This window comes from Antedon mediterranea, chromosome 1 (assembly GCF_964355755.1).
Source record: "Antedon mediterranea chromosome 1, ecAntMedi1.1, whole genome shotgun sequence".
Classification (NCBI taxonomy): Eukaryota; Metazoa; Echinodermata; class Crinoidea; order Comatulida; family Antedonidae; genus Antedon; species Antedon mediterranea.
In genome coordinates, this window is record NC_092670.1 from 29,915,638 (window position 1) to 29,927,330 (window position 11,693).

The 11,693-nt window shown below is 34.6% G+C and overlaps 1 protein-coding gene and 2 long non-coding RNA genes across 4 annotated transcripts in view; 2 read left to right on the forward strand and 1 right to left on the reverse strand.

Moving 5' to 3' along the window:
• The window catches only part of LOC140063638 (podocan-like), a 34,742-nt gene that overhangs the window by 9,869 nt on the left and 13,180 nt on the right, over nt 1–11,693 (forward strand). For both annotated transcript variants that reach the window (XM_072110070.1, XM_072110069.1), the window contains exons 6-8: nt 9,994–10,065; nt 11,151–11,228; nt 11,521–11,586. In XM_072110070.1, the coding sequence (XP_071966171.1) occupies nt 9,994–10,065; nt 11,151–11,228; nt 11,521–11,586 (216 nt within the window). The remainder of the gene's footprint in view (nt 1–9,993; nt 10,066–11,150; nt 11,229–11,520; nt 11,587–11,693) is intronic.
• Nucleotides 4,850–6,388, forward strand: LOC140063642 (uncharacterized). Its single transcript, XR_011847653.1, has 2 exons — nt 4,850–5,219; nt 5,645–6,388. It is a non-coding gene; the product is annotated as an uncharacterized lncRNA (long non-coding RNA).
• Nucleotides 5,934–6,903, reverse strand: LOC140063641 (uncharacterized). The gene is made up of 3 exons (XR_011847652.1): nt 6,862–6,903; nt 6,385–6,504; nt 5,934–6,194 (listed from the first exon to the last, which is right to left on the reverse strand). It is a non-coding gene; the product is annotated as an uncharacterized lncRNA (long non-coding RNA).

Below are 11,693 nucleotides of genomic sequence, written 5' to 3' on the forward strand. Positions count from 1 at the left end.
AATAGTATATAAAATTACATAGGGAGAACTGATAAGACTTTTTGTTTGAAATCGAGTGAAGCCCCGATAGCCCAGTTATTGAGTAAGCTGGCAGGAATAACTGTGGGCACTCTGTCGTAGAAGTTAATTATACCAATTATGATGGTATTTATTTGAATAAACGTCGAACACCTTCCCAATAAAACATCACTTAGAATAATAATCTATTATATTTATATACACAATAATACTATTTGTATTAGAATTCATCGGACTGTTATCTACAATTTACCAAGCATTTGTTATTCTTTTTTACCACTTTTCATATCTATTAGAGGATTTTATTTGATTATAAATGTTACCATATTATTAAAACTAAAAAATTAAACGTATCCCTCGAATAAGCCTCCTCATCTTCGCCCTACAAGGGCCCTACCAAACAATAAACACTATACTTTAAAAAGTTATTAGTCATCTAAGACACTGTGAAACAGAGTAGGTTTAGTTTTACAACGTCTTACAAGGGCCCTGCCAAACAATAAACACTATACTTTAAAATGTTAGTAATCATCTAAGACACTGTGAAACAGAGTAGGTTTAGTTTTACGAATATCAAGCATTTCAATAATGGTAACCGACAGAAAACTTCCAAGCCAGAACGTCCTTCTAAAACCATTTATTCATTAGTCATTATCATTCCGAGAACCATCCTCTAATTTTGAAAATTGACCTTATTGGTATGATTTATGAATGCCTTTGTAATCATTAGTTGGCAAAATACTACGCAATGATTATCAGAGAGCAGGGGCGGACCCAGGGGTGTTTCTGCCACTAAATTAAAATTGAGTCCCATTTCATCGTATACAATATCCATATGTATAGTTTATAAAAGTCCAGTCTGGAAGAGAATATTTGTAAATTGGCAGAATACACAGCAGTCACCAATAGGCCTACTATACCACGCACAGAGATAAGTGTAGATAAGTTTCTGAGCATGCGCTGAATGAATTTCTGATTGACTAGTTGCTTGTGGTACGCGCGTCATGAGAGCAGGGAGATGTATCTCTCTCCTACGAAAGAAGGCCAACACAAACTGTGTTCGGAAAAAACCCGTCATATGGGTCGTTAATTTGTTCATAATTATTGCCTTTTTCCATAATTTAAGGTCAAATCATAATTTTTCGTATAGTTTTGTTTATCCATTCTTTCTGCAAAATTTCTATAATTAATTTCTTTGTTTTATATTTATAAATTTGTACAGTTTATAGTGGAAAAATGAAAATGAATTTTGAAAATTGTGGTTTTAATTAACTGCGGACTTATTTAGCATTTAATTAAAAATAATACAATTTAACGTTTTTCTCAATATTTATAGCAGCAGCTTCATATTTTTTTCTTTTTAAAATCATTAATTGATAATAGTAATAATTTTATTAATTAATAAAATATTCCCGGAACAGAAGTACTGCATTGACGCCAAAAAAAAAATTGTATTTAGTGTGTTTTCTAAAAAATGGGCACATTTAACATTTAGGGAGGGGGTCAGGATTAGGAACTTGATAGGCTTTGTCATAAAGTAGTTACAGAGTTGCAGGACATTTTATCATTGTCAAGTAAACGACCTCCACACCCAAAATATTTCCTTGCAGGGAAATTTATTTTAAATAGAACGCTACAAAAATAATCCTCCGCTTGATCACTGCATGAATACCTAATAACCAGACAAGAACGTATCTTTGTTACGTTTTACCATCAATCCATTTTCATATCACGCAATCCATTTTTCAACAATATATTAGTATAATAACATTTTGATTGAATAGTAAGGGATTAGTTACAGTGTTGACTTTCAATAAACCATTGGTAATTTACTGAAAATCCCGTATGTTTAATTACCGGCGGAATACTATAGGCTACAATCCTCTGTTTGCTAGCGCACTATAGAGTGAGTGACATTTCCGGCGAACTAGAGGTGCAAGTTATCATGAATTTTACGTGCGAGAGTAACATGTGCGGCCATCTAGGGGTGTCATATAACAATTTGCTTGCTCAAAATACTCAGTGTCTACAGCCCTGAAGTCTTTGGGCAATCCTCTTAAAATAGTCCTGCGACCGCCCCTGAATTTACTGAAAATCCTAAATGAACTTGTGTTATAATACAAACATAATTATTCAATCAAAGAAACGCTCTACACATGAGAAACTATATATATATATATATTCAACTTTTATTGCCACAAAAAATAAATAGCTGTCGGTCGATAAACTTCTGAAGACGACTAAAACAACGACAATAAGCTAAATGTATTCGTGATTTTATTTAATCTCTGGCTTGTTACATTATCATGACACATTACCAGATTTCACCCTCCTCTCACAATGAACGGCAGTACAGATCTTCCCTATCTTTGTAGCCTACTACGTGATTCACCAATTACCCACGCATAGCAGGGCTACTAGCGCCATCACAGATTACCTCTAATGAATCAACCATTCACACATGAACTTTGCGTAAAAAAAATCATCGACAAACGAAATATAGCCTATATTCATTCCTTTTAAACATTAGGCATATTGCCAAGAATAATAATCGATTTGTTCATAATCACTGCGTTTTGCCGGGTTTTCCATAATCTAAGGCCAATGTTTAGGCCAAATCATAAACAACACTTTTGTAAAGTTTATAGTGGATAAATTAAAATGAATTTTGGAAATTTTGGTTTTAACATCTGACTTTATTTAGCATTTAATTCAAAATAATCAATATATTTATAGCAGCAGCTTCATATTTTTTTCTTGATTATTAATTGGGTACAGTTATTAGAATGTATTACCGTAAATCGGGGACTTCCCCGTGACCTTCGCATTGAACGAGAAAAATGTTATCCTATATTGTTAGTCGCATTTGTTTTATCACCAGCTGAATAATAAAGGCTACAATCCTCTGTTTGCTAGCGCACTATACAGTGAGTGACATTTCCGGCGAACTAGAGGTGCAATTTATCATGAATTTTACGTCCGAGAGTACCATTTGAGGCCATCTAGGGGTGTCATTTAACAATTTGCTTACTCAAATACTCAAGCCCGTATTCTTAAACCAAACTTTAGTCGTAGTTCGAAGTTCGACTTGAAAATGTCCTAGTTCGAGCAGCTATTACTTCAAATTCGATTCATAAAAGAAGTAGTCGAAGTTTGCAGTTCGACTTAATGAAGATTATTAATTTAACAGTAAAGTACTTTTGATTAACAACAATCTTCAAAATATATTTAGGAACCATGGCGGTACGGTAACTTTCATATTTTCTAGGTCTCCAACAATATATGATCGCGACGAACCGCGTACTTCATAGCGTGACAAGAAAGCGCTAGGCCCCTAACATTCTATCGCGTGGTGAGTTTTTACATTTCCTATTGTCGCTATGGCTATAGTTCAAGTCGGACTTGCGCGAGGAAGATAATGTAATTTGTATACGGTTGTAAATAAACATGCTTAGTATTATTATAACATATACCATGGATTAAAGAATAGAAGGATATGCATCGACGGTGACATCAAACGATTTTCCAACGCGCTTGACTGCTGCCAATCAAACAAACACGCTCATTGAACTCCGTGTCTCTAACCGCGGCTTTCTATAGAGTGTTGACAAAGTGCGAAGCAGCGAGGCACGCGAGGCAAGCGAGGCATGCGGGGCATGCCTAATATTTGTGCGAGGCATCATTTTATCATTTCCAAAAGTGCGAGGCATGCGAGGCATATAGTTTACAATTTCAAAAAGGTGCGAGGCATATCTTAACGTGCTATTATGCTATATTATAGGCCTAATAATCAATCGATACAAGCGTATCTAAATAGATTCGTGTATACACTCATCATGTTGTTTATTTTTATGTAACGATTGTTTTTTCATTCAAGTCATATCGTGTCAAATTTTACTTTTACAAAAGTGCCCAAACTACGGTTCAAAAATCTGAACGACAGTCTTCAACTTTCGATAAACAATAATTGTTATAGCGACACACTCATCAAATGACTGCAATGTTTGTTGGCATTTCGAGCGTGTTCACTCACATGTCTCTCGAACATAGCAGAGTGAAAATTATATTTTGTCACACCCCTGCGCCTAGATCCGGTAGACCCGAGAGATGGAAAATCCCTCTTTACTATTTAGCAGGTAGCGGAATGATTCAGCCCTCAGCTCAGAGGATTGTGGTGCATTCCCCTCCTATAGCACGTGGTTTCAGCAGCAACGCACAGACTTCTCTCTGAGCGGCGTGCCAAAGACATTTTTGACATTCCATTCTCTAGGAACAACACGTGTACCTCTCTCGCAAATAAGGTGAACAGCGATTGCCAGGACAAGTTCAATAACTGGCGGTGAATAAAAGGTAACTGATATGCCGATCCAATAACATGCCGCAAAGAAAAAAATTGCGACAGAATTCTGGAGCGCGTGTGAAAAAAGACTTACGTCCGACAATTGTAATACTAGGCCTAAAATAAAACTTTAGCTAATATGCTTAGCCCTAACCTAGATAAAGGCCTATGTAGAAAATAATTTAATCAATTTTGATAAAATAATAATTGGTGTAATATTTAATAATGATACACTATTCCTGTTTTAGTAAGCTTTAGTAAGTTATTTATTGTTGTCCATGTACGTACTAATAAACCTGGCGCTAGTTTCCTTCGCTTATATTTTTACTCCAAATTTGATAACTAACTTTATCGTGTGAATACCACACCTTAGAAGTATACCTCATGAGTACTTTAATGAAAGAATCACATAAAAAGTAACAAATAAATCCTTAAAGATGTATTGTCCCCCTGAAAAATTTTTTTTTTCAATATTTTTGTTGAATAGGCCATTTTAATTGCACATAAAAGTTATTCACTTTGACCTCAATTTGGATTGAAAAAAATAATTTTTTACACGGGAAAATCGCAATTTAATGCAAAAATTAACCAACCGGAAGCTATTTGTCTGGAAGACAAATGTGTTCCGGTTTAATTTAACCCTTGACCTGAGTTAGCTCATAAATATTCATATTGTATGGATACATCATGTGGATGATGATGCTTTCCAAATCAACAGCCAACAACGATAGCAATGCATGCGTGCGAGAGAGTCGAGTAGTAATGCGAGACGAATCTTGAAGAAAACACGAAAACTATAGCTAGCAGAATGCCAAGTTAGAATTACAGTTGGTAACTTTGATGTTGAATCTTATTCATTTAGGTGAGTTTTTGTTTCGCTAACAGGAGAGGCCTAGCTAGGCCTAGGCCCGAATTTGCTGCTACTGTACTACTAGTTTACTACTACTAGCACCGACAGTCTCGAGTAGCCTAACTGCTGCCTACTTCTGTCTCTAGAAGTAGAGTGTAGTAGGCCTAGGCAGTACACTGCTAGCTAGGGCTACAGTAGACCACCACCAGAAGGGATGTATTTTTGCTTCTATCATAATGAATTGGTTTAATTTTTAAAGATTTCAACTATCTATTCGGCAGTGAAAATTAAAAAAAAAAGAAAATCTAAATATTGTTTTGTTGGATGTTTTACTGATGCAATATTTTAAAAATATTTTCTGTATCAAATGCAATAGGTTCAAATTAACATTCCGCAAATAATAAACATTTTATGCAGAATTTCTTCTTTTTTTTTAGGTTTATTGATTGAACAATAAGAGCAAGTAGTGAGAAACATAAAATGTATCGTACAGTGGCAACATTCACAATTTATTGAAACGTTTCTTACTATTAAAATGACACTTTGTAATGGATGTGAGCGATCTTAGAAGACTATAGCTGTCGTAATTACTGCCACAATCAACACATTGATAATTAGTAGACAAATTGACACAAAAAACAATACAGGAATTCAATCAGATATACTGTATATATATATTTTATTAACTCCTTTTGCACTGTAATATTTACAGTAAAATTATGAAGTGTAAGTAAATTTGAAGAATTTATCCTGTGTACTGTTGTAGTTTTTTTTTATTTATTGAATGTTATGTTTACAAAATAATATACTGTACATATAATACAAAAAAAATTATACAATATTTTACAAGCTGGACAAGAACATATTGGCCGAATGCAGCAGGAGAGTCGGAAATATTTTTCCTGCAATATCCAATCATATTCCAATACCGAGTCTATCATTGTTGTCTTTGGGTGACCTCTGTTCCAGTCTTCATCAGCTCAACGTCTTTAAAAAAAGTAAAAGCAAAGTATGAAAATCTGGAAAAAATAGATCATGCATATTTAGTGCAAAATTGGGCTAGTGAAATTGCTTACTTTGACATAGTCAAATAAGTATACTACCTTTCTATGGTAATTAAAACACATTACTTATAATGTTATAACTTATAAAAAGAGAAAATAAATATTTGACTTACTACAGTACAGAGAACATTTGTTTGTGTTGTAAAATGGCTAAGCTGGCTTTTCCCCTCTGTCTACTTGTACAGTGCTGCTGGAAGGTTCTCAATTTCAGGCTTGTATTGCAACCATTTTTTCTGAAAAATGTTTGTTTTATTTTTATCATAAAAATTAGTTAAACAAGCTTCAACTGTAAATATATATGGTACAGCAAGCTGGCTGTATTTTCGGAATGTAGCTAAGATTGATGGCATATAGCCTAGGCCAGTCTATGAAGAGTACAATGTATAGGGCCTAGCTGGGCATCTTCTGCAGGGACCCGATTGTCACAGTCTGCTTGCTACTAGCCTAGTAATATGCAGCAGCATGTATTAATTATTCTAGGCCTAGCCCTGAACTGAAAAAATCCCAGGCTAAGTTAATTAATTTACCTTCCTGTTATTATTGCGTTATATATATTATTATATTTAAAATAACCGTCTAGGCCTACTTACCGACAAATTAACAGCTCAGCTTTACATATTTATACGATCAGGCCAGGGAAACCCACAGTCGAGTCGCGTGTCGTCGATCTCTGTTGGTGTTGTTGTACATACAACATGCATCGTCCATTGTTAGATCAGATCTCTGCTGTGTGGATGCTCATTAACATATCATGCATATGTATGAGTTAGCTCTACCGGCCTAATTTCTGAGCCGATGAGTTCGAAAAAATGGTAAACTTATTTTGATTTTTTTATAAGCGAAATCAATATTTTTTTCGGATTTTTTTTTCGGTGGAAGTTAATAACTTTATGTTAACTACAAAACGGTCTATTCAAAATTTGATTTTTTTCATCTTTATTTTTCATTTTTTGGGGGACAATACATCTTTAAATTAATGATTTTACAGGCGTGTTTCTCGCACACTGTTCGCGAATTTCACTTATTCAATGTTCAATATTTTTGTTTCTATTGAGCGCCAAAAGAGCAACGATAATAGAGGACTAAAACTCAGTGGAATGCGTCAATTTCTCATGCATTTATTGGTGAAAAACACGTTTTATTTCAATATATTTGTTAATTTGTCAATAAAAATGTTGTAATATGTTACTGCTGATACTGTTCTGTTTTCAAAGAATAATAATCGATCCTAAATCAACATCACTACCTAGTCTAGACCTAGGACATCCTACTAAGGATATTATGATGAATTTTTCTATTTTATTCTTTAAAAGGTTAACGAAACCGTGTACATTATCAACAGTAACATTTTTCCTTACTGACAGTGACAAAATTTATTGAAATTGTACTTGATTTTCACCAAATAATGCGTTAAATATAAATGGATTCCACAGAGTTTTTAGCCCTCTAATTAATTTTGCTCTTTTGGCGTTCCATAGAAACCAAAATATTGAACATTGAGTGTGCGAAATGCGAGAAAAACAACGTCTGTAAAATCACCAATTTAATGGATTTATTGTTACTTTTATGTGATTTTTCTTCATTAAAGTAGGCCTACTAATTCTAAGCTGTGGTATTCAGGATAAAGCCTTGGTTAAATTACAAGGCAGGTGCAAAAGGAAACTAGCCTAGCGGGCCTATAGGCCTAGCCCTAGGCTACTTCAATTTCGGTGATTTCCTGCCTTGCAATTTTGAGAAATGATAAAATGATGCCGCGCATTTTTTGATGATGGTAAAACGATGCCTCGCATAAATTTCTGACTTGCCTCGCATGCCTTCCCTGCCTCGCATGCCTCGCTGCCTCGCACTTTGTTACTACCCCTTTCTATAGAACGCTGCGAATCAACTGTTATTAACATTTTTTTAGAACAAACCATAGCCATGTAGAAATCGTATGCGCAGTCGATTGTTCTATTGACATGTCTGCGTCGATGATTAATTCTGTTTTAATTTCATCACAATCGGACTTTGAAAAGTTCATTTACGACCGGTAATTTTAAGTAGTTGGTAATATTAATAAAAATATGCAATTTTTATATTTGAATTATCGTATTGGCCTTCCATCCCCTGTAATTGCGTTAATCTATAGAATATTAAATTATGCATTTCAACATGTATATTTTTACCGTCTCACAAGTACAACAAACGTGTTTTTAATATATTGATAAGCAGTGGTTTCTTCATAAATCTCCTTAATTATCGATGTGATTATATTTAAATTATAGTGCCTGGTGATTGGTTAGTGGTTATGTCATCCACATCACATCCAATCAATTGAATGAAAACTGCGATCCCTGATCCGGGATTTGCTGGCTATGTATAGTTGCGATACGTCACCACTGACTCTACTACTCTCTAGCGCTCGTTTCGTTTTGAAAAGTAGACACAAGGCAAACAACAAACGAAGCATAAAAGTACCTTGTCTATTACTGTATTATTATTCCCACAAGAAGTAGACAACGATGAGTATATAGATCATGATTACACGTTGTAGCTACTACACTTGATGATGAGCCTACCAATAGGCCTACCTAGGCCTACATCAATGTCGGCAAATCATAGGGTTTACTAGTAAGCCTATAAGGCCTGGGCATAGTATCCTTGCTGATTTTGTAATTTTACATTACATATGTCATTTTTAAAGTTTTAGCTAGAACTACTAAGTCCGGTTTAAGAATACGGGCGTAAGTGTCTACAGCCCTGGAATCTTTGAGCAACCCTTTTAAAATAGTCCTGCGACCGCTCCTGACAGAGACATAAAGCTGGCAAAGTGGTGGGTTCTGCTTTTAGAAGATAAGGCTTTATTTTTCATTCGTTTGAATTCACCCATGATGACGAAACATGTGTTGGGATATTTGATGGTTATACGGTTTTGTTAATGCATGTATCCGAGCAAAATTTTATAACGTTATAGTCCAAGAATGGAAAGGTCCAGCAATTCCCGCATGAAACACTTAAACCTGAAAAGACATTGCTGTTTCACCGACTGAATATAGTAAAATATCTTTATAGTTTTAGCCAAGTTTCAGAAACAGATTCAACAAAAGCAGGTAATAAATACAACTGAAAAGAACTTAAGAAAACCTAGGTAAATTATTTGAAAAAGTCATGTTAGTGACAAAACTTAACGAGACCAACATCATTTAAATTATTACTTGTTTCATAATTATAAGCATTACACTAGCAAATTTATGGGAGAATTTAAATGCGATAAATGCAAAATGTAAGTTATATAATAATTAAGCGCAGCAATCAGTTTCTATACCCGTAATCGGCAACATCTTGAATAATTTCTTGTTATTAATGTATCAATGTCATTTAGAATTTTGATGACCTGAATCTTTATATTTTGTTGATAACGATGATGATGAAAAGGAATATTTGATTTGACTTAGATGCTCATCAGGTGTCCACTGCCGTAGGCTTCATAGCGTCTCTAAGTGATTTTTTCTTTATAACACGAATTAATAAGATAAATGATGTACTGCAAGTTTAGGTACTGAATATACACGTTGACGATCGTTCTAGTCACTTTGTTGTACTGCTTCTGCTGCTGCTCCTATTGCCGCCGCCGCTGCTACTATGGTACCACATGTCACCACCACGACTACCACAATCTTATTTAACACCTTTTATAATTTTAGATATTTAGTCTAAAAACTAATGATGATTTTTTTTTTCAGAAACCTGTCATTTAATAATATAAATATCATTGAACCTTTCACTTTTGCAAACAACAGCAAATTAGCACTATTGTAAGTTTTAATTTTTTTTACAATATTAAAATTAAGTAGGTTCGTTCGTAAAATCTAGTTACTAGGGAGTTTTCGCAACCTTACGAATACGATAACGAAAACGGATACGTCACGCACATGTATTCGTTTTTCGTAAGCCAGTAAAAATCTGTTTCGCATGGCAACGAAATACTGAAGGCGCCGTCCAAAATATGACTGCGGTAAATTTGAGCGAAGCGCAGGTACGTGTTGCTTGGTGCTTGGCTGCCTAGGCCTAGCGTAACATCAAAGCGAGTGACGAGTTTAAAAACTGCTATTTATCAAAATTGACCTGGCATTTTAGTAAATTACTTTAGTAAATTACTTTCAATAAAAGTATAAATATATTATAATCATGAATCATTCCTGATTCAAATGCAAAATGTGCAAAATAGATCAAACACTATACTCGTTTTGTAGTTACGGATATGACTAGTGATATTCGTCAATACGAATACGCTTTACGAATATGAAATGGGGATCAGCTCAAAAGTTTCACAAATGTGTGACGTATCCGTTTTCGTTATCGTATTCGTAAGGTTGCGAAACCTCCCTATTTATTCGCCGTAGACGCAAACAAGTTCGCGGAACAAGGGTGGCAAATGGTAGAGTAGGTCAAGTGTCATCGATCCCTACTAAAATATTTTGAAAAACAAGGCCATATACATGGCTGCAGTCGCGTGCTCAAGATAGTGTTTACCGACCGACATAGTGAGCTGTAGAAAAAGGCTTAAAAATAAGTAGGTCAAGTGTTATAACCATTCATAAACCTAATTACTTATTCGCCCAAGGGCGTAAATGCATAAAATGTTATTGAACTTTGACCGGAAGAAATAGAGGAGGTCAAGGCAAACATGTTGATAACTCAATTTAATATTTGTGACAGTCTCTTGGTACTAGTAGTAACTTAATCTTCTCTCCTTCAAACCTCTCCTAACGCAGGCTAAGCACATCCATAACTTAATTAACTTAAGCCTTTTATATCATACAGGCAGGTACTTTACTAAATTAGTATAATTGAATGTAATTACATAATCAATTTTTATTATTTACATTTTGATCTTCAGGCGAATTATTTATAACAAGAATCTTCAAATGCTTGGTGAAAATGCGTTTGCATTTGCAAATGGTGGATCTGTTGACATGTAAGAGGAAGTGTGCAGTTAAACAATATCCTTAAGAGTATTATGAGAAATTATATTCTGTAAACCCACAAGTGTAAACAAGTCAAAAGCCAATAGTGTTACACATTAACAAACCTAATTAACGTGTGATATAATTAAACATTTATTATTATCTTTACCAATGAAATTCGCTCGCGTACCATTGCAGTGTGATGTTTAACAAATCGGCGTTGTTTGGCGGAACTACACACAATACTTTATTATTAATAACAAATTGCATATTGGTGATGTGAAGTTTTTTCTGTCATTTTAGGCATATTTCACCATCTGTCGTAGAACTATCTACTGGAACTTTCAAACTGTCAACCGGAAGTAGCATGTGAGTAATAAATATAACTGTTTTCTCTTTATACAGTCACTCTAGAGGGTGATCGATACTCTAGATCTTCTTATTCCGTAAATAAGATGTCTGGCCTTGTATTACTT